Here is a 23,104-nt window from a genome sequence, read left to right on the forward strand (position 1 = left end):
CACAAATGACTGATGAAATACTTTTTTTACAGAAATATTTTAATGGACAAAACAATTATTTAATAGAAATGTTTTTTTAATGGGACGCTCTAGAAACTAAACAGAAATTTAAAAAACGATGGAAGGACATTTGCAATCTTCTGTAACATTTGTGGTATCGATATAAATAAGCTGGTTAACAGTGGGGATATCACGTATTCTGTAGCATCCGTCTGCTGCACCCTTGCTTGGATTCTTATAGAAGCACTGAGTCCATCCAGTGATTGAACTGAGATTTATCGGACATCTGCAATTTGCTCAATTTAGATACAAATAAATGTCACCTTTAATTTTGGAAATATACCAATATGAAAGCAGAACATAAAAAGAAAAAAATAATAGTACCGATAAATGTTGCAAGGCATTCTTTCAACCATTGTTGCCAAATTTTCAGGACAAGGCGGAAATTTACCGCGGGAACGTATAATACTTTTTTTATGTACATGACGTGATCGAGATGGCATTTCTGAAGTGCTCATGCATGTTTCTGAGCATGCACTCCATTCACTCCACTGATACATGCATGGCAATTCATTTTCTGATATTTTCGCTATCTGCTAAGTTCAGCTTTTTTCAGTAACTTTTATGTGGATTTAATAAAATTGTCTAGGAGCGAAATACAATTGCATTATTTGTTTCATGTTCATTTATGAAAGCATATTCAGGAATTATTTCACTCGATGATAACTAGCTAATGCTAATCTGCTGATTGCTGATTTAAACAGAACGGGATTTGTTTAAATATACCAGAAGTCGGCTAATCATATATATATATATGCTAAACAAAAACATTCGGGTCTTCAAGCTATAACTATCCGATCAATTAAACACTGGGTATTTTTAATCTTTAGTTGACTTTCAGAGATTTAATAACTTAATTCTCTAACCTCATTCAATAAAAACTAGAAATGTGTGAATTTAATTCAGATATAGGTTAATTAGTAATCAAAAACATCATACTTACCTTATTGTTGACAATAAGTGTCTTAATCAGAAAGACTGTTATAGTTATAAATAAGCAAAGGCATAACAGAATTACCATAAAATTTACTGCGGTTAGCATTCGTACACGTGGATCACGCATAATTCGCTACGAGCAATAATAAAGTATACAAAATATCAAACTTTGCCGAAAAGAAGATAGTCATAATTAGTAATGATGTATTAATAATTATTTTAATGACGTAACTTTTTTAATTTTTTGATTGTGATTAGTGGTCTAACATCCAAATAATGGTAGAGCACTAATCAAAATAGTTGTACAAATTAATCAGTTATTATAAATTACAATTTTAAGCTAAATATTAGAATCATCAAACAGAGAGACAAATGAGAAATTAAGCAGTTAATTAACAACTAAGATTACCTTATATAGAGTGTATGAAAAGGATAGGGAAGAAGAAGCGATATCTTCCTCGATTTCAGTTACATCAGATAGCTAAAAAACCGTTTTTATTCAGATTTTGGAAATCTAAGCATTATTCCCGCACCAACAAGTATGTTTAGTTTGTGAGTATTTAATGAATTGCGAATTGCAAAGTTACCTCCTGTGTTAAACATCCCTCTTTCATTTCAGGTTCATCATCAAGAGTCTTTTGTTCGGTTTCTTCCTGATGAGGAAGTATTGCTTTCTCATTAGAAAGCGCAGACTTCTGCGCATATCCATGTATGATCTTCGTATCAAACAATTCGCTTTCGTCTTCTGAAAATCTTCAAATAATCATGCGATTTATCATGATATTCCATTCTTTTTGGTTAAATTGTTCTTTTTCTTTTAATGTGAACAAAAAACTTTTTTTTTAGATAGTTGTATTTTTCGTGATGATCTTTTCTTTTCACTTTTAGCAATACTTTCTCAATTCCTTTCAGTAATAGCCATGTAAAACACGATTTTGTGTTTTACATATTTAATACGAATATAACCAATAAACGATACTTTCCTGCGATTCCTGTAAGGCGATTGGATTCATTTTTGAATTTATCATTTTTATGGAACAACTGATCAAAATTAATGCTTTAATTTATTTTCCATTCAATTTTATATTATTTATTCGAAAAACTGGCTATACATATCCATGAATTTGCATAAAATTACTTCGAATTGTAAGCTTAAAAATTATGTAAATAACTTTGAAAAACTATCGTTATATAAAAATTTTCCTTTTCTACTTTGAAGTAGATTCAGTTGAAAAGTAGTTCAACACTATCTATATCCAAATAAGTTAAAAATCAGTTGCTGGACTTATTCAATTCCTTATCCAAAAATTTCTAAATCTTCTCAGTCTTTTCTTCTCTTAGCTGATATTAACAACATCAGTGATTAATTAGATCATTTTCGACAACATATTTGTAGTTTTTATTGTTTTAGAAAATATTCGACGGCTGTTTAAAGCAAAAGTAATTTGAAAAACTTAAAATTTGTAGACATAATTCTAAGAAGTTTGAAACACAAAACTTATAGTTTTTCAAAGTTTTACAGCAGCAAATTTTCAATTCATATCACTTGCAGATTCATTTGATCTCCTAATATTGCGACGAAGGCAAGACGATAGTTCATTTCAAGTAATTCAAAACCGAGATAGTTCTTCTGTTGCGAGTTTATTTAAACAAGACAAGAGATAGTGTCTCTTTCACAGTGCAGTGTAAAATTGAGGCATGAATAACAAGTGTTTAAACAATGTAATCAGGACAGTTGCAATCACTAACAAGATTGTCGGTATCCATATATATAAGCTGATTTGTGGTAGGAAGATCGCGCATTCTGTAGCAACCGCCTGCTTCACGGATGTTAGGATCTTTGTAGAAACATTGAGTCCAGGTAGTAAAGGAACTAAGATTTACTGGACATCTAAAGTACTTTTAATAAATTATTTGAGATAAGAAGTCGTTTTAATCTCTTCATCCAATTGATTTGCTTTTGAGTCAATGTGAAGTTTATTTAAAATCTATAACATAATATCATCAATGATCTTATATGACTCTTAAAAACTTTTATAATGATATGAAAATTTGTAGGTATATAATTTGTAAAATATTGCAAAGTTTATGTTTGTAAAAACTGATACCTATAGACGTTGCAAGGCATATATTCAGTCATTGTTTCCAAATTACTGGGACAAGCAGGAAAACGACCACGAGCTTGGATAATGGTTTTGTTAAGGACATGTCGTGATCGAGAGGGTAGACGTGAAGAGGACGAGCATGTTTCCGAGCATAAGCTCCATTCACTCCACTGGTATAGACATGGTTGTTCTCGGTTGGAGATTTTTGCTATCTACGAAAGCTTTTACTTTTTTATTCCTTGCTTGTTTCTCTAAAGCATTCACTAATAGATATAAACAATTTCATATTTTCGAGATGTCAACAAAAGGACAGTGAGAGACAATACCGTCTTGTTAACATCCACTATTTTAATAAGGAAGACCGCCGTAATGATAAGTATGGCGAAACATGTTACTGCTACTATAAGGTTCAGTGCAGTTAATGACCAGACGCGTGGATCATTTAAAAGTTTCATGAATAGCTGCAAAGAATGACTAGAACGAATATGACAAGATGAAAAAACTATAGAATATTTAACTCTTAGTTTAATTTAGCCCAAGTCTAATTTACTTTTCGATTTAATTTGAATGCAATGATTGAAGTAATGTAAATCGTATTATTTATAATTTCACATGCAGAGTTAAATATTTTATTGATTATAAAGTAGCAGCTAAATGATTAAGACCTTCTTGGACAGCGACTTTGTGTGAGAATGACGATAATTTTCCTCATCGGTCAAGTCGGAAAGCTGGAAGAAATCTTTTTAATCTCTTCATCCAGTTCATTTGCTATTTTTGAAAATTTCTTAATTTTTTCTCTTTGGATATTTAAACGAAATTTGGAATGAAATTAGCTTAATAATTATTTTCAGCAGTATTTCATCCAGCTATAACTAGTTCTAATGGATAGTATCAATAACAGCGTAAGATGTCAATAAAAGTAGAATACCTTTCAAATTTAACATTTACACGAATCCAATAATCTTTTCTCCTGATATGTTATCAGTTCGTTGTAGCTAGTCATTTAATTTATATCTTAACTATAAAATGTTGTCAAAAATTTATCAGCAGGCAAGAGTGCAAAGGAATAGACCCCGTCAGTAAGTTCGCCTTCTTGCATTTCAGGCCCTTCTTGAAGTGTGTCATCATTCAGTATCAGGCCAGGTGGATGTATTGCTGTTGGCTCCAGCAGTGCTGACCTTCGTGCATATGCTCGCATAATCGCTTTTGTGTACAATTTCTCTTCATTATCTATTTCAATAGCAGAGATTATTTAAAGAAAGAAGAGGAAAGATGCATTATTACTTAACTTCCTTTATCCATTATTTATCTTCTGAGGCCTTTGGTCTCGTCAAGGAACTTTTGACTGCCAAAGACTTTTCCATCCTCTTTACTTAACTTTCTTTTTTTCTGATCTTCAAAGTCCAAATTTATTTAACCCATTACTGAAATAACAAAACATCTGAAACAAAAGAAGAGTGAAGTAACCATCTTGAGTTTTTGGCTCTCCTGAATCAGCTGGAGTGGTGTTGGCATTAGACTGCATTTTTTCCGGTTGCTATCAGAACAGACCGATAGAAAGAAATGTATTAGCTTGAATAACTGATTTATCATGCTTCAGACGATATTTAAAAACAATTGATGAGAAATTGAATAAATTTCCAAGATGTCAAAGAGGAGGGTGGACAAAGTCACCAATGCTATGATGGCAGTTCTCATTTTGTTTTTAATTTACTTTTCTTATGAGTGAGAAAGATTTTTCTCAGCAGAATTTTTCCCTGGATTTGCTCTCATATTTTTTGTTCCATGTCTGACCTCTTCTCTACTTCATTTTCCTTACTTTTCTTGTCTTCTCGATATTCCTGACTTCATCTACGGCGCTTTTTTCCTCTCAGTTCAATTCCGCATCTGTTCCTCCTTCTATTCAATTTCTCAAACATATCGGACAATGATATCTCGAGCATGATTATTCTGCTTATACATAAATCCTCCAATCGATAAGAAACGCAATTAAAGCGGCGCCATATAAGAGCTTCGAGATATTAAATACCGCCAACCATCAGGAAATAATCATTTTGCTTCGAATTGCTGCTCAAATTTCTTCAATACATGCTATAGCGGTGTCTTTCAATGCACATTTGCACTCGTTCAGGAAACTTAGAGTATACACCAGCCCATATTGCCAGATAGACTAGGTCAGATTGCAGTCATATGTATAACTGTTAGCTAAAGTATTTTTTAGCTATATAGCATAAATGAATTCATTTTTTCTATAACTAAGCATGAAGTATTTGTAAATTCTGAAATGCATTTTCCCACTAGTTTCCTCAGCAATCATCGAGACTACTGGAATATAATGTTTTCAAAGACGAAAGAAAGGATGACGTATTTTTGAGGAATATGAAAGACATGAAAATGGAATACAATATCGCTCCTAACCGAAACGAGTATATCGAGAATTGAAACTTATCTTGCATCTTGCTTCAATCTTGCATAACCAAAAAAGGAAATACCAAAGCAAATGAAAGTATTTTGCTACCTCTTTTAAGTTCTCTCTAAAGCATTCAAAAGTTTTGGTCTCTTCTTTCTTCTTGTCTCTTTGTAAAAAACAGAATTAATCTGTGTATCCAAAAAAAGGAAATGCTAAAACAAAGTATTTTATCGTCGCATATAAGCATCCTTGAAATATATTCTCATTTTCGTAGGATAAAAAACCTAATTTAGAATATATTTTTTCCTTCTTTTCTTTGTTTAGTTCATTTATCTTTCTTTCATCATTCTTTTCTCAAAACCATTCAAATATTTATGGAAACTGCAAAATTTTAGTAATTGTTCATTAAAAAGTTTTAAATCAGATATTTCATTCTTGTTTCGCTCTGTTGCTAACAATATTAAAAACAGTCTATCTGCTAGTTCAGTACCTGTATAATTGCCATTTATTTTTGAAAAGGGAAAAAGGAAAGCGCTTAGAATTTAAAACTATGTCATTGAAAATCGCCTTAGGCTTGTATATCCAAAAACCTTATCAGAGAAATATTTCATCAATAGTTGATGTTGAACATTCTAAAAATCGAATGTTGGATATGCATTTGAATTAGGCTTCCCTCATTTTACATTTTTTTGGACATAAACCTTTCTGCAAATGCTTACAATTATACAAAAAGAAAAAAAATTGAAAGTAAATTTTTGAAGTTTACTTTTGCTTTTGCTCATTTCTAATGGATAAAGAAAGTACAGAAAAATATGCAGATGCAGCAGATCCAGTGCAATAATATGGTGCAACATTCATCGACAAAGCAGGAAAATTTACGTCAGTCCTATGAAACTATTATCCGACATTGTGCAGATGACTGCAAACGTCCAGGATTAATTAAAACTCCCGAGAGAGCTGCCCGAGCTATGCTTTTCTTCACCAAAGGCTATGAAGACAACTTAGATGGTAAATTTGTTACTCATACATTTTTGTTTCCCATATGATTCTCAACTTCTACTTTAGCAAAATAACCGTATAACCGTTGAAATCTGCCTTGCGCACAAAAGCATTCCAATGGTAAGAAAATGGTGATAAATAGGATTTTGATAAGCTGATTTTGAAATGTTTTCAGCTTTTTATTCTGCCCAAAATTTTTCATAAAAGCAGAGTTATGTTATCAAATAAGCCCAGAAATAAATGAAGAAAATGCAGAATGATTAACTGCTAAAGCTTAAGGATAACAAATTTACTGATTTCAAAATATTGAGCATGTAGTTTTTCTGATCTTCTTTTCCTATCTCATTTCAACTTACTTATAGATTTGATTAACGGAGCAGTGTTTAATGAAGATCACGATGACATGGTGATCGTTAAGGATATCGAGATTTTTTCCTTGTGTGAACATCACCTAGTACCTTTCATTGGTAAAGCACATATCGGTTACATACCGAACAAAAAAATTTTGGGTCTCAGCAAGATCGCCCGTATTGTTGAAATGTTTAGCCGACGTTTACAAGGTACAAGTTAATTCCAATAAATTTTAATTAATAATCAGTGTCAATAAATCTTCGAATTTTTAGATTGTAATGATAACTCATTTTTTCCATTCCATAAGTCAGCAGACTTATCATCTGACTCACTACAATAAATTCATGCATTTTTGAAATAATTTCATATACAATGAAGAATCATAACAAGAATTTAGTGCAAGAACGATTAACAAAGCAAATAGCAGCAGCATTAATCAAAGCCGTGCAACCACTTGGTGTTGGTGTTGTCATAGAAGCTAGGTTTTTTTTTTTATCTTTCATATTTGCAGTAATTAATTGATTTTATTCTTACTCTTTCTGAAAAAGAATTTCAGAACAATTTAGACATCAAAATTAAAATCGGAGATACTTTTATCTGCATTTTTAGTAGGTGCCAAAACACTTGCAGTGTAATAAAAGTTTCTAAATTATAAACAAACATATACCAAGACAATAACAAATAATTGTTTCTAGTCACATGTGCATGATTATGCGCGGTATCCAGAAAATCAACGCCGTTACTATCACCAGCTGTATGATGGATGTTTTCCGAAAGGATTCTAAGACGAGGGAAGAATTCTTAAAATTAATCAAAACTTAATATCATCATATGCACACTACACAGATGAATAAAAGTTGAAGAATGAAGAATCGTATATTAGCTATAATGCCACTAGAAATTAGTCTTACTTTATTTGATTTTTTTATACTGTCCCATCATATGAATTAGAAAAAGTGTAATGGACAGCAGTACAATATTCATACAAGATATCAAAGGATGATAGGAATCATTTCAAATTCAAGAAACATTCATGCAGTGGATGTAAGATTCAGATTCAGTGAATACATTTGGAAACGATGTTGACTTTATCAGTATTATGTCTTCCCAGAATTCTTTCTCTTAGAAAATATTCTCCCTAGTCAAAACAAATGGCATTTAAAGCCCCAGTTATACAGGAACAGATAGTACACCATGCAAAACAGCAACACTTGTCGGAAAACCGAAGAAATTTTTATTACACACTAAGTGTTTAGAATAATGTTTACTATAAACCAATTCGTTATTTCTTTGTTATATGCCATTCTTTGAAACAATAAATCGTTTATCTACACCTCAAATAGTAAATGTACATCTGTCTTCATTGTTCTTCATTGTAAATGTTAATCTGCTAAGCCAGCCCACTTCCTACATCCTTAAAAATCTTCTCTAATCAGTCAACAAAAAAGAAAGGGGAGTCCTCCTCTTTAACAGACCATTTATTCCTTCGCTGTTTCAATTACTCGACTATATATTTTTGCAGTATCAAATCACATTTATAAAGGAAATAAACCATATTTGATTCGATCTCGCTAGCAGATAAGAAGCAAAAGGTTCAGTTCAAGTTCTACAGACTTAAAGCAAGTCAAGTGAACTTAATTAACCTAAATCATCTACTTTTCTGACCAAAAAGTTCTTCAAAATCACTTCATCAGAATACTTCTATTTTCTGCTATACACATTCTTGCTAGCTTGATGAAATGGCGCATGGCATTGGTGTCATTTGAACTTTTAATAAAACTCATTGTAAACGCCATGAGATACAAGCAATCAGAAGAATTCACCTCAGTTCATGTTTTAAAAAAGTATGAGGACAAATGTTGCAGTGGAGATTATATGGCATAGTATTGTATCGCATAGTATTATACTCTCTCATTCAAGCTTTAGAAAAAAAAAATTTTTTTTTCTACTTGAAGATTTGCTGAGTATACTTCCGTTTATTTATTCATGTATGTATGTGTGTTGTATGTGTATGTTTTTCGATATTCTGATGCTCGTCAAAAAATTTGAGTAGAATACCTGCCGACATCCTGGATCGTAATGAACTTTGTTTAAAAGTTCTCATGTTTTATTCATCTCTATTCATTTCTTTCGTCTACTGCTCTCTCCTGATAATGTTTTTGAGTAGAAATGAGAAATTTAGTTTAAAAAAATGTGGAATCCATCTTTTTTCCTCACCTACGCACCATTTGTCATTGAATGAAGTATAATTCAAAACTATCGCAAATGACATTTGAAACTGTAAATGAGTGATTGCAGAAGCTTTACTCATCGTCAATTTTCTTAGCCAAGGAAATGACCGCTCATTCGCTTCATGTATTTCATCCCATTATTGGTCAGTTAACGTGCAACACTGACAGTTACTTCATCTCTAACTAATTATATGTACAAAGTAAGAACTGCTTATTAATTTTCATTGATCAGATTTAATGATCGCAACATACTACTATTTCCTGAAAAATTGATCAAATATATCGCCAGACTATTTCATTTGTATACCCCCTGACTAATGAATTCAGATCATCTTAAAAACGGCTCTCAGGAATTTAGTGATATTATATTAAAATTCGTAACAATGATTTAAATATTGAATAGCTTATTGGTAAGTAGAAAATGTAGCAAAATCATAATCTTCGATTTCATGGATTTATAGTTTCTTACCACCTTCCTTATTAATTATAATCTACAATCTAACTTTTAGGACAGTTACTATTACAGTAACTTTACAGAGCTCAGAATCTGAGTTGTAGCATTCTTTGGATGAACCCGGTTTGACATTTCAACATTTTTGTAATAGATGAAGAAGTCTGATCTTACATCTCATCTTTCGATATGTATAGAATAATAAAAAACTTGTTCAGAATTTTTGGAAATTTGAAGAGAACTGAGGGAACATGTGGAATATGCATGATAATGTTGTTTGACCAGCTTAATGGACACATGGTAAACAGAGCTCATGTACACTTCAAACGATCCGTTTAACCTTTGACATTAATTCGATTGTCAAATTTACTGTTTAACAAAGAATTTCCTATTGTATTTAATAAAGTATAAAAATATGTTAGTCTTGACTCTCTATTTCTTCAACCTGTTTCATTTGCAGACAATGAGATTATTTAAGTCTCTCTCATTCTTATATGCATATTAATGCAGAATAAAAAAGAAACTTTTTTCAGAAAACTACTTCTACAGTATCTTTAGTTGTGAATATTGTCGCTTCAACCTTCACTGATCTCAGCTCATGAGTTGCACACTTGCGTTTTTTATACGTTCAGTATAAGAAAGACTAAATAAGAGAAAGCTATGTAAATGGCTCATCGTTGTAAGTTGCATCCATCTGAATTTTAGTCAATTTTTTAAATCAGTTCTATGCCATGTTATATTTCATGCGAAGAACAAATCCAAAATTATTTCAATTCTTTTATGGCGAATACTTCGAAGTTACACTTTTAAAAAAAGATGAACAGTGCTACGGTTAAAAAACAAGAAATGCAAGAATCATTTATTTCGCACCACTGCATTTTTTACATTAATGTCAAAAACTTGTTTCATGCAAGAAAAACCTAACTCTAACGAAATTTTTAACAATCAAATTAAATTAGCTTAATTCTTGCATAAAGTGCTCTCTTGGAATCAGATCTGACACCAAATGCCCCATTTCTAATAAAGAAAATATGGGAGGAGTATAATACAATATATTTGCTTTATAGGAAGCTTCAAAAAATAGAAATTTCTTGGAAATATGGATAAAAGTGTGGATAATCAATCCTCATAAACAGCAAAAAATAAATTTTTTATCTAAGAACATTTTCAACAATTATAACTGCTCAGCTTTTCCACTTTTTGTAAAGTATATACGTTAAACCACCAAAACCAACAATACAACCGATAACCAATGTTATTTGAAGCGTTCGTTTACGTGAAAGATCCTGGACAATAATTTTGTCCCATTCTTCCTGTAATAACAGTGATCTATCTATCTATCTATCTATCTATCTATCTATCTATCTATCTATCTATCTATCTATCTATCTATCTATCTATCTATCTATCTATCTATCTATCTATCTATCTATCTATCTATCTATCTATCTATCTATCTATCTATCTAATCTATCTATCTATCTATCTATCTATCTATCTATCTATCTATCTAATCTATCTAATCTATCTATCTATCTATCTATCTATCTATCTATCTATCTATCTATCTAATCTTAATCTAATCTTAATCTAATCTTAATCTATCTATCTATCTATCTATCTATTAATCTAATCTTAATCTAATCTTAATCTAATCTTAATCTAATCTTAATCTAATCTTAATCTAATCTTAATCTAATCTTAATCTAATCTTAATCTAATCTTAATCTAATCTTAATCTAATCTTCTAATCTAATCTTAATCTAATCTTAATCTAATCTTAATCTAATCTTAATCTAATCTTAATCTAATCTTAATCTAATCTTAATCTAATCTTAATCTAATCTTAATCTTAATCTAATCTTAATCTAATCTTTAATCTAATCTTAATCTAATCTTAATCTAATCTTAATCTAATCTTAATCTAATCTTAATCTTAATCTTAATCTAATCTTTAATCTAATCTTAATCTAATCTTAATCTAATCTTAATCTAATCTTTAATCTAATCTTAATCTAATCTTAATCTAATCTTAATCTAATCTTAATCTAATCTTAATCTAATCTTAATCTAATCTTAATCTAATCTTAATCTAATCTTAATCTAATCTTAATCTAATCTTAATCTAATCTTAATCTAATCTTAATCTAATCTTAATCTAATCTTAATCTAATCTTAACTAATCTTAACTAATCTTTAACTAATCTTTAACTAATCTTTAACTAATCTTTAACTAATCTTTAACTAATCTTTAACTAATCTTTAACTAATCTTTAACTAATCTTTAACTAATCTTTAACTAATCTTTAACTAATCTTTAACTAATCTTAATCTAATCTTAATCTAATCTTAATCTAATCTTAATCTAATCTTAATCTAATCTTAATCTAATCTTATAATCTAATCTTAATCTAATCTTCTAATCTTAACTAATCTTAATCTAATCTTAATCTAATCTTAATCTAATCTATCTAATCTAATCTAATCTAATCTATCTAATCTAATCTAATCTAATCTAATCTAATCTAATCTTCTCATCTAATCTAATCTATCTATCTATCTAATCTAATCTATTGAATAAAGTTCACTATCGCCTGCCAAAGAAAAGATAATTTGCAATAACCACAGGTCAGCTAAACTGCCTTCATACAATTATGTTTCAATACAACTAAATATTATAGAAAGCGAACAATACTTATGAGAAGAAAAATTGCTTTACCTGAACAGCAGCAAAACAATTGGATTCTGTAATATAGCAAACAGTGCTGTTATTTACATCGACTTCCGGTGACAGAGACAAGACTGAAGATTCCGTTCCTATCTCGCTTCCGGATTCTGCTAACTTACAATCGTTCTTTGTTTCTGATTTTGATATCTGGAAATACGTTATCAAATTTCACTCAATTCACAATGCGGAAGAAATAGTGGATTTGTAAGTATCGGACGAAAGAGTTGAAAGATTAAATACTGAAGAATGTAGACGTTCAGAGTTTATTTGCCAGTTTCACAGATTCTACCATAATTAATTTATCAGATGAGTTTTTAAAGTAGTTTCTTAAGGTTGACAAAAGAATGCAACCAACCTGTACAGATTTATCCAAATCAATTTCATCATCACTCTGCCGTGAACTAATCATTTGCAGTTGAATCATCTCTTCTACCAATATTTTAGGTGGGATCGTAATGTTAGTATTAGAACTGAACGAATGATTAGTTAAAAAACATTCGGATGTTACTGCTACTTCAGAAATTTTCATATTCATCATCTGCTCATTAGAGATTGGATCTGGAACAAACACTGTATTCAATTTTAAAAGAAAATTGAAAATTTGGCAATAAAATTCAACTAATGAATCATCCAAAAATCATCTTACTGCAAGCTATTAGTGAAATGGAATGTAGTGATGAATGTACTTAATAGTTTTTTAACTGTTTCTTTCGGAAGGAACAGTGAAACACGACATCAGCAGTGAATAAATCCAAAACCAAAATCAACCTCATTTTGCTTGTAAATATTTAAAAAACCAGCAAAGACAAAACAGAAAAACAAGATTTAAGCATTACCTGAACCCTTCATCCCGCTGAAAGAATTATCAACATCATTAGAGTTACCAGTGTCGCTAAGTGATATAATATTATCGACGGATCTTCCATAAGATGCCGATTCATTTAAATATTTGTTAATTACACTGACAAATTTAGGTGCACATTCTGAGTGCACAACTTTATCTTCATGCGGTGATAATTTTTGTACACAATTCTTTTCCTGTATTTTTCCAAACAATTTAAGATCGTTCCATGCATGTAAAATTAAACGAATAACATTGCTTTCAAACTTTCAGCAATAATTTTATCTTTATTATATGTATTCTTTACTTCAGTAATAACTTTTTTATTGTTTTCCTTTCCTAACACCCTAATAAATTTTAAATAAGAACAAAACACCTCGTTCATTACAGCCGAATTAAAAAGAACTTCCACTTTCTGATGATTCGTCAAATCCCTAATCTGCTCCTCCGTCTCTATTTTCACCTTATCTGGTAATGTGATTACTTCCAAAACTTCTCCTTTTTTCATCGCTCTTTCAATTGTCAATTTTAGAGCATTAATGGAGACGCATCCAGGAAGGGCAACACGTTTGAAACATTCTTTCCCGTCCGCAATACTGAAATCTTTAAAATATAAAGTCATATGCAAACCAAGTACTCAGATAATCCAAATTATGATTCGATGTTTTGGTAAATTTTTTCTCACAGTAACAACGTCGTCTCATTGTTCTTTCTTCGATTTACTTATGGAAAATAGTTACTTTAAACTACTTTTATAGTAACGACTGTGCAATAGCCGTAAATTTACATGATTTTTTTTCTTTTAAATTGAATATATTAAAATAAAATAAAAAAGAATCGCCTTGTTCGAACAAGAAGAAAACGAGTGTCGTGCAAGGAACTGAACTTCCCGTTAGAGTTCATTTCATGACTTACCAGAACTGTGTGGGTATCTAAAAGTACGATTCAACGATAAAAGAAAGTCAAACAGCAATATTAAGAGCATGAGAGAATAACAGGTAATAAAAATTCATAAATTGCATGACAATCACTAGTGAAAGTTATTATTATCATTTTTAACAGAAAAACATCTTTTCCTACTTTATTTTCATATCACTTTTTATGAATTCAGCATTCAAATAAGATTATCTCGATACTACATATGATCCACCTTTTTGATTTGTCTTAATATTAACAGATTGCTTAAAAATTTCTTTCACAGCCTCGCTAGTTACTAGATCCAGGGGTGTTTTTCCATCTTTCGCAGGCGTTTCTGGATCAAAACCAGCACGTAAAAGTAGACCAACAATCTCTTGATGATTACGTCGTGCTGCCCAATGAAGAGCGGTCCTAAAACATGAAGTCGCCTTCACAAATAAACTACACAAACTTTAATAAAAAGGATTCAGTAATTTGAGGATAGTTCCTTTCTTCCATAACTACATGTCCAAATAAGCGACAGGCAATAAATTCGCTATAAAAGAGACAGAAACAATAAGTAATGATTAACTTATTATTAATTGAAATCATGATTTAGATGGCAATGTGAGTATATTATGAACTGATCAGGATAAGTGCTACGCACTTACAACTAATTCAAGCTTTGCTAAATGAAAATTAAGTTCACCAATTTGAATGTTTATAATAAATAGTACTCTACATAATACTCAATTCATGCAATCATTACCCCTATCCTGTAAACAGTCACATATTTAATTATGTTCAAAAAGCATATAAGAATGAATAATTCACATATTTAATTATGTTCAAAAAGCATATAAGAATGAATAATGACTACCCATGTAGCTTTTTAGCCAAGCATTTATTTAATTTTAAAATATTTAGTGCTATTATTCTTCTAAGGATCAGAAGTTAAACAATAGGAATCCTTCTGAGGAACATCCTTTTAAATAAAATCAAAATTCGACAACTAATAATGGAAATAGTTTGCAAAAAAAATGTGACAATATAAAGTGGAAAGAGAAATGAAAACAGCAGAAATTTGTGTCTTATGTAATCACAGGTAAAACTTTAATTTTCAACAGTTAGATCCAGTTGGAAATTATAATTCCAAGTACAGAGGGATTTCAGCAAGGCCAGTAACAACAGATTCACATTATAAGAGTGAACAATTTCGTTTAACTGAAGACATCATGAATAATAGAATGATTAATATTGCTAATAGCTGATATCAGTCAAACGGCCACCTTCATAGAATAAAAAATTGATCTAAATAATATTTTTCGGAGAAAACCAATAAAGATAAAACATCGGAATAAACTAATGTCTTACAAGCAAACAACATGCCCATAAGATTTCAGTTTATTTTTTTTTATTTCAATTTATTTCATAAAAATAAAAAAAAGTTGCAAATGTAGAATTTAAATAACAAAAATTGATAGTAAAGAAGAAACAAATAATGTTTATAAATTGAAATCAAGCTTCATCTAAATCTTTTACATCATAATCGAAATAAATGACTATAATAAGATAGCTCACGCTTTTCTCAAATTTCAGCAAAGAATATTAGCATGGAACAAAAGAAAACATCAGAAATAGCAAAAGAAATTTTTCGTTCTTATTTTTTTATAAAATACTTTTCCTCTAAATTTTTTTGTTGATAATGCAAATATATTCCAAATTACACATCTTAATTAGAACAGTTAGTTTTCATTAAACAAATTAATTAGCGGATTAAATTTTCATCAGAAAGTTAATTAGCGGATTAGAATAGTTTAATTTTCTTCTACTCATTCATGTCTACTTGTTAACGTTTTAAATCACCATCAATTATACGAACGGCAGTGTAAAACTATCTGCTTGAAAATTTTAGTAACAAACAGTTAGCAAGCCACATAACAAATGCATAATTATTTGCTGAAAAATATTTTGAACAATCCATTCTGTTTTAACTAATCCTCTGATAGCATCAAAAGTTTTTTCTCAGAATTCAGTATCATTGAATAAACAAATAGATAAGCCATTACAGACCTATGATTCGTAACACCTTTGAATTGAATAAGCCACAAATTAGCTGGTGAGCTTGTGAGCAACACAAAAAACAGTGGTGAATATTAATTACCTTTTCCAATTCTCAATGATACTTCAGCATTACATCATTCAGATGTTTCGTGATAGAAGTATATTACGAGTTCAATGTGAATGTTACGAAAATTTTACAGCATGCAATCGGAAACGAGTACACTGACACTCGTAAACATTTAAGATAATTAAATTTAAACTAATGCCTACATACTAGGAAAGTTCACTACGTCCATACTTTTTTTTATGAAAATGTTTATAAAAAACATCTCAAACATTCCAAAATAAAGTAGGTATAAGGTCAACTTAATCCTTGGTACCTAAGAAAAGAATGAGGACGACACCATAAATGAGGACGACTGAAATAAGTCTTCATGAAATGCGAAGATAGAATGAAGCAATACATCACTTCCACCAAATCTAATGCTAAATTCTTAAATTAAAAAAAAGAAAATTATAGAAAAAACAAACACATGGAAGTCTAAGAAGACAAACAGATAAAGATATTCATGAAACTAAAAATTATTTCTAAGATTTAGATAATGAACAAGAACATACCATCCGTTACCATGATGTTGAAAACTTCTATCTATTTTCCCATTCTCCAGCATTGCTTTTGCTTGTTCCAAATCACCGAAACTGCAGACTTCCAAAAAATCCATCTGAATGCGACTGTTTTCACTCTCATTCATTTTCGACATTGGCTTTCTTCTTTCGCGAATAAATGTCTCCGACTGTAAAGAACAGGTAATTTTAGTAATATCAAGGACATCATTATGATGCATTTAATTTAATCAAGGCTCATACAATGTGATCGTGTGGTTCGATGTATATAATGTGCACACCGACTTTTAAAGAACCCAATGCATGCATGAATGTCAATTGCAGCAATAATGTAGACAATTATTTTATTTTTCTTTATTTGAAATGATAAATTTAATCTCTTACTTATTTGTAAGAAAAGAAAAACATTCTTAGGAATTACACAGAACTCTGCAAAGCATTCATTTTTGAAATACCATAACTAAATAACTACACTGGAGATTTCTTGAATACCGTATACTACATAAATAAACTGGAAGAAAACATTAAAGGAAAAGCAAAAAAGCATTTACTTATACTGAGCATGCCAAAAAGCAATAGGAGAGCGCGAATTTTCATAATCTCTTGTAGAGTTCAACAGATTTGAGTTCAGAACTAACTGTGAAGACATTCATTTTCCTTTTTTTCTCTAAATAATTATCTAGTTATTCTAGTAAAGATTACATAACTGAAGCTAACCACAATTATTCAAAGAGGCTCCCTTGTTTTTTGGGCAGTATCCTTTGATATCCAAAGTGACAGATTAGGAATAAGGCAAAGTCATATTCAGAGAATAGAGAACCGTGAAAGTATTATCACTTTCGTTTTGACGCCAAAAAGTCGGTCAAATAGATCGAATGCAATCAACAATTCTGCATGCATGAACATTCATGCACATGCACGGACATCCTTTAAAAGCGAAAAGGTAATTGATGTGTTAACGGAGGAATGAGTTAAATAGATTAAGCAGCCGACGTAAACACAACTGTCGTTAGTACGTTCAATTTGGTTCAGTAAGCTGGCAAATGGCCAGCAATGTTAGAATGATAATAAAATAAATCAAAATGTTTTGTTAGTGAGGAATAAACGGGGGTAGTTATACAGTCTGATAACGTTTGAAAGACCGCAACAGATGGATGTGACAAGGAGGGCAAGAGAAGTTTGCAAATACATCAATGGGACAGGACAGGTACCCGCGGATATGCAGCACCAAACATTCCTATCAAACTAATTATATACTTGCAAGCTTGCAGCATTCATGTATAAACACGAAGAGCTTATTTTGTTTCAAGACTGCCAGATCATATCAAAAATCTTATTTCAATACGTATCTTTCTATTCGCGTTCTACTTTATCATCCATGTTTATGGCATATACAACACTTCTCCACATATCCGTGACAGTATATTCCTCATATATTAAACATACATAAAGTAAAATTCAGCAATGTATTTTTTATGCTATCCGTCCGTATAGAGCACATCAGATTAATCTAGAACCTGAAATCTTGTTGTATTGGAAGGAGATTCGATGAACCTGAATCTGAAGAATATCGTGGCAGTGATATGCTTGCTAAAATAACAATCTGCAAATTCATGAATAATGATAGCTCTTTATTATGTTTAGCATTTATTGGACTTAGTCTATCACTGAAGACAAACGATTGGTATTAATGAATCTCAATGATAAAAGTAGATTTTTCAGGAAGCAAAAGGAATGGCTGTCAACAGGTTAGATGACATATTCAACAGTAACTGTCACAAATAGTGATGTTTTTGGAAGCCTTTTTCCAGTTCAGGTATGACCTGTAAACTGAGGGACAGTTGAGATGTTTAGCATTAGCAGTTGAAATGTTAGTATTTGGTGTCACTGACAGTTTCCATGGCTAAGCAATCGATCGAACTGATCAGTTGTTCCAGTCAAAGTTTATATGAAATGTAAATTAAACTATCATGATATCAAGTTTATAAGAGCAGCTTCATATGTGATGATTATTCTTTCTCCTTTATACCTCTGTCCTATACTTGTGTGGTTTCATAACGCTTAGGGACTGTTACTCATTTTTGCAATTCATTATTTACTGTCTGACGCTAATATTAAAGGTAATGTGGAGGTCATGCTTCGACTCGCTCTTATTCGTTCTTCTGTTTTCTTTCTTATGCTCACCCGATTCTGGTCAGAAACTAGACCTTTTCGATGATGACTCAAGGTAACATCTGCAAATATAACTTGTTGGCAGAATTTGCATTTTGTTGGAGACAAATGTCTCCTATTTTGGATAAGAAATGATTTTAAGTTTAAAATCCAATTTGCCACGCCATTTCCAGATCTCGCCTTGTAATGCTTGATGGTAATCTGTATTTTCATGCTGGGCGACAAAAAAACATATCGTTCATGGCTGGTACTGATGGCTCAATTTATTTTGGCGAGAAAAATCTCAACTTATTGCCAGAGTTGGTACGTTTACTTCCTTCACAAAACACTTCCTAAGCTTTCTTCAGATTGTATTTGAATAATCGACGGTTTCTAACATATGACTTTTATTTTAGACTGAATTTGAAGTCGTGAAGGAGGAAATCGACAAGACAAAGGTTTGCTATCCTCTTCATTACTATCTCATCCAAAAGCAGATTATTGCATATTCATAGCTAATTGTTCCAGACCAATTTATTCGTTTAGGGCCGCGTTCATCAGCTCATAAAAATGGCTGATTTATTCAAACAACAGATTAAATTAAAAAGTGGCGATGTTGCATCCCTGAACAGAAAAGTTAGTTAATCTTTCACACTTAAAATCAGATTTAAAACTCTTTATTGGTTTAAAGAATTCGAGGGAAGCTTTAATTAAACAGCAAATGATCAATTAGATCAATTAAGTGTGCTTACTTCATCTATTATACAAGCGTTATGATGCAAACTACTTGTTTATACACATTTGTATTGACCAACTACTGATTTTCAAATACATCACTAATGTTTTATCACAATACGATATCAAAAAATCTGAGAAGATTACTTGACAAAATGTTTGCAACGAATAAAGGTTCTGTTCAAACTTGGAAGAAAAGAAAGAAACTGTCGTTGTGAAAGATGAAAGAGATAAGTGGAAGAAATTGAATGAACGAATTGGAATGAACATTTCTGAAGTGTGAATGTCTTTTTCTTACCACTTCCACATGAAAGTTTCTTGCTGAATAAGGAACCAATTAAATAAAATTCTAAATCACATAGAAAAAATCCTAGAAATATGTAATAAACAGAGGACTACACGTAATTTCACTGTACTTTGTTGACTCTAATACATAGGACAATCAATTAAAAAATTAGTGCAATAAAGTAAGTTTTCAAGGCTACTTCGTCACAGAATTTCATTATCTTTCGACTTATTTCACTTGAAAATATTTTCATCAAAACTGAGAAAGTGTTCGAACATTTTCATAACTGTACTATTCTTTACTTCCAATAGTGGAATAATCACTTAACTATAGAAATTAAGTGAACTTTTTGGCAAACGGCGCAATAACCACTTATTCTTCTAAATTTCTAAACGCAGTCTGCATTTGTTCTAATAATTCATCATAATCTTTTTTAATTTTTTGCTCACCATCCTTGACTGGATCTTTGAATTTCATAGACGATAGCTCGTACATAATATCACTCATGTGATCACGAATTATTGCCCAGGTAATCTTATTTTCAGCTTGTGCTGTTGATTCCACAGCATGTTTTGCTAGATCATAGAAAGCAATCATGTTTTTCAGCATTCCCACCGTTTTGTAGAATGGACAGAATCGGTCATAGGGTGTGTATCCGTTTTGTTGCAAAAAGTCGTCTTTGATCAACTTAGCTACTTCTAGGGTAATTTTGTCCGACTCAGCTAATGAAGCTTTACCCACTAATTGTACAATTTCGGACAAGTCCTCTTCTTCTTGAAGAATTTCCTTGCATGTTGTACGTAGGGCAACAAATTCTGGGAAATTTTTGTCATAATATTCATCCAGTGCTCTCATATATTTGCTGTATGATATTAGCCAATTAATGGATGGAAAGTGTTTGCGCTGCGCCAGTTTCTTGTCTAATCCCCAGAACACTTGAACAATACCAAGAGTAGCCGAGGTAACTGGATCAGCAAAATCACCACCAGGTGGTGAAACAGCACCCACAATAGTAACCGATCCTTCACGTTCTGGACTTCCGAGGCACTTTACTTTACCGGCTCGTTCATAGAACGATGCCAGACGAGCAGCCAAATATGCCGGGTATCCAGAATCGGCAGGCATTTCACCCAAACGACCAGAAATTTCACGAAGAGCTTCGGCCCACCGTGATGTAGAATCAGCCATCATTGAAACATTTAGACCCATGTCACGAAAATATTCAGCAAGCGTAATGCCGGTGTAAATCGATGCTTCGCGTGCAGCTACAGGCATATTTGATGTGTTAGCGACCAAAGTTGTACGCTTCATAATTGATGTAGTGACACCGTTGACTTCCATAGTTAGTTCTGGAAAGTCACGCAGTACTTCCGACATTTCATTACCTCGTTCACCACATCCAACATAAATGATGGCATCAGAATTGGAGAATTTGGATAATGATTGTGAAATAACAGTTTTACCACAGCCGAATGCTCCTGGAACAGCAGTAGTACCACCTTGAACACAAGGGAACATTGCATCCAGAACACGTTGACCACACAGTAAGGGAAAGTTAGCTGCCAATTTTTCAGCACACGGACGTGGCTGGCGCACAGGCCAGATCTGAAGCATTGTGAATTTGGATTTTTCACCAGCAAATTCAGTTTCCAACACAACATCAGTAACGCGATATTCACCAGCTGCTGCTATATACGTAATTGTGCCACACGCTATTGGTGGAAGCATTATTCGGTGGTTGATGAGGACGTTTTCACGCACAAAACCGATTGTATCACCACCCGTAATGTGATCACCAACAGTGAGTTTACGATTTGGTTCAAACTCCCAAACTGCATCACGTGAAAGCACGTTAACATTAACACCTTTGGGAATATAAATGGATTGTGTTAGTTCTAAAATATCTTTCAAGGGTCGTTGAATACCATCGAAAATGGAACCCATAATGCCGGGTCCTAGTTCTACTGACAATGGTTTACCGGTCCGAAGTACAGGATCACCTATTGCTACCGCTGAGGTATCTTCATAAACTTGAATCGTAGCATAATCACCTTCCAAACGGATAATTTCACCAACCAATTCAGAATGCCCAACACGTACCAGCTCGTACATTGCTGAACCGGCCATTTTCTCGGCTGTTACGACAGGCCCGGAAACACCGTAAACAAAGCCATAGGAGCTCTCTTTAGCATCTTCCATCAATTTAGTAGTCGGTGGCATTTTATTTCTCACAATGAATTCCTGGAATGTGAATAGAGATCAGACAAAAATAGAAAAACTAAAATCGATGTATAAAACCAAAGCAACTGTCTTCTATACTTATAGAATTTATTATGCAAACAATCATTTAAAAAAAAATGTGCCAACACCAAGAATTTTAACTTAGCTGCTTCCTAAGCAAGTATCTTTAAAAATAAAAGACACTTGACAAAGTATATAAGTTTCTCTATGGTTCCATTTAGAATCAGGCAAGATATGACATGTTCGTACGCGATTCATAATCGCTAGCTAAATATTATTTAAACGTTTAGTTGCAATGTGAAAGTAAGTAGTTTCAAATATTAGAAATGTTCTCGGTAGTGTTAAACAATGAGAGGATGCAATGATTATATTTTTGATTGAATGGGGTAATGATGAAATTTCATAAACACAGACAGCAAATGTAAATAATCTCTCTAGTATTCATTTACAATAGACTGAGGTTTATAAACTGTCTTTCTACTACAGTAACTTTTCCAAACAGTCATTTCTATTTCTTCCACAAACTGCAAACTACGATTCTGTAAGGCACGTTATTGATTGTAATCAGTATATGTACATAATAGAAAAATAAGTTGGAATCAGTCGGATACATTGAAGAAGAAAAGAAATGGAGACGAAAATTAGTAGTTAAGCATTAATTTAGACGACTGTTTGAGAAGAGATTAGTCAGCGGTACAAGTGCTGTGCAGGATAATGAAGTGGTAAAATGTATGAATGGCTAGTGATGATAGTTCGGCTTAAGAAACCTCCTTGTTAATAGCTTCACCACACAGTTATTTACCCAACACAAAAACAAAGTAAGGGAAGATGGGTGACACAGCGACAGCGTCATCAAGTCAAGGTGACAACAATCGCTACACTGTTCTCTGTTCTTTTGATAAATGGTTTTCAGACAATCGTCCCAGGATTGATCTTCAGATATTATAGCTGTAAATTATTTTAAAAAGTTTTGAAAAACTCAAGTAAACGATAT

General features: G+C 31.9%; 5 protein-coding genes across 6 annotated transcripts; 2 read left to right on the top strand and 3 right to left on the bottom strand.

The window, feature by feature from the left end:
• Positions 1 to 108: 108 nt before the first annotated feature.
• Bm10563 (Uncharacterized protein) lies at positions 109 to 4,626 on the bottom strand (the record flags this gene model as incomplete). Its single annotated transcript, XM_043082045.1, has 11 exons — positions 109 to 286; positions 385 to 593; positions 1,004 to 1,129; positions 1,406 to 1,477; positions 1,584 to 1,741; positions 2,742 to 2,887; positions 3,105 to 3,313; positions 3,428 to 3,562; positions 3,767 to 3,829; positions 4,174 to 4,331; positions 4,569 to 4,626. The coding sequence occupies 11 exons, from the start codon at positions 4,624 to 4,626 to the stop codon at positions 109 to 111; spliced, it is 1,512 nt and encodes a 503-aa protein (XP_042937979.1).
• A 1,727-nt stretch (positions 4,627 to 6,353) lies between these two features.
• Bma-cat-4 (Uncharacterized protein) lies at positions 6,354 to 7,683 on the top strand (the record flags this gene model as incomplete). The annotated part of the gene is made up of 4 exons (XM_001901628.2): positions 6,354 to 6,519; positions 6,873 to 7,070; positions 7,259 to 7,343; positions 7,557 to 7,683. The coding sequence occupies 4 exons, from the start codon at positions 6,354 to 6,356 to the stop codon at positions 7,681 to 7,683; spliced, it is 576 nt and encodes a 191-aa protein (XP_001901663.2).
• A 3,044-nt stretch (positions 7,684 to 10,727) lies between these two features.
• Positions 10,728 to 16,795, bottom strand: Bm5398 (Uncharacterized protein; the record flags this gene model as incomplete). Of its 2 annotated transcripts, none has more annotated exons than XM_043082047.1 (8): positions 10,728 to 10,856; positions 12,263 to 12,418; positions 12,627 to 12,829; positions 13,108 to 13,309; positions 13,597 to 13,708; positions 13,954 to 14,044; positions 14,263 to 14,441; positions 16,692 to 16,795. In XM_043082047.1, the coding sequence occupies 8 exons, from the start codon at positions 16,793 to 16,795 to the stop codon at positions 10,728 to 10,730; spliced, it is 1,176 nt and encodes a 391-aa protein (XP_042937981.1). The 2 variants fall into 2 exon arrangements, with proteins under 2 accessions (XP_042937981.1, XP_042937980.1); XM_043082046.1 differs by having other exon boundaries at positions 13,489 to 13,708.
• Positions 16,796 to 18,820: 2,025 nt separating this feature from the next.
• Positions 18,821 to 19,493, top strand: Bm17767 (Uncharacterized protein; the record flags this gene model as incomplete). Its single annotated transcript, XM_001901626.2, has 4 exons — positions 18,821 to 18,924; positions 19,043 to 19,172; positions 19,265 to 19,306; positions 19,395 to 19,493. The coding sequence occupies 4 exons, from the start codon at positions 18,821 to 18,823 to the stop codon at positions 19,491 to 19,493; spliced, it is 375 nt and encodes a 124-aa protein (XP_001901661.2).
• Positions 19,494 to 20,241: 748 nt separating this feature from the next.
• Positions 20,242 to 22,089, bottom strand: Bma-vha-13 (Uncharacterized protein; the record flags this gene model as incomplete). Its single annotated transcript, XM_043082048.1, has 3 exons — positions 20,242 to 21,218; positions 21,333 to 21,474; positions 21,946 to 22,089. 3 exons carry the CDS (start codon positions 22,087 to 22,089, stop codon positions 20,242 to 20,244), a joined length of 1,263 nt encoding a protein of 420 aa, XP_042937982.1.
• Positions 22,090 to 23,104: the final 1,015 nt, after the last annotated feature.

The sequence above is a fragment of the Brugia malayi genome, assembly GCF_000002995.4.
Source record: "Brugia malayi strain FR3 genome assembly, contig: Bm_v4_Chr4_scaffold_001, whole genome shotgun sequence".
NCBI classification, from domain to species: Eukaryota; Metazoa; Nematoda; class Chromadorea; order Rhabditida; family Onchocercidae; genus Brugia; species Brugia malayi.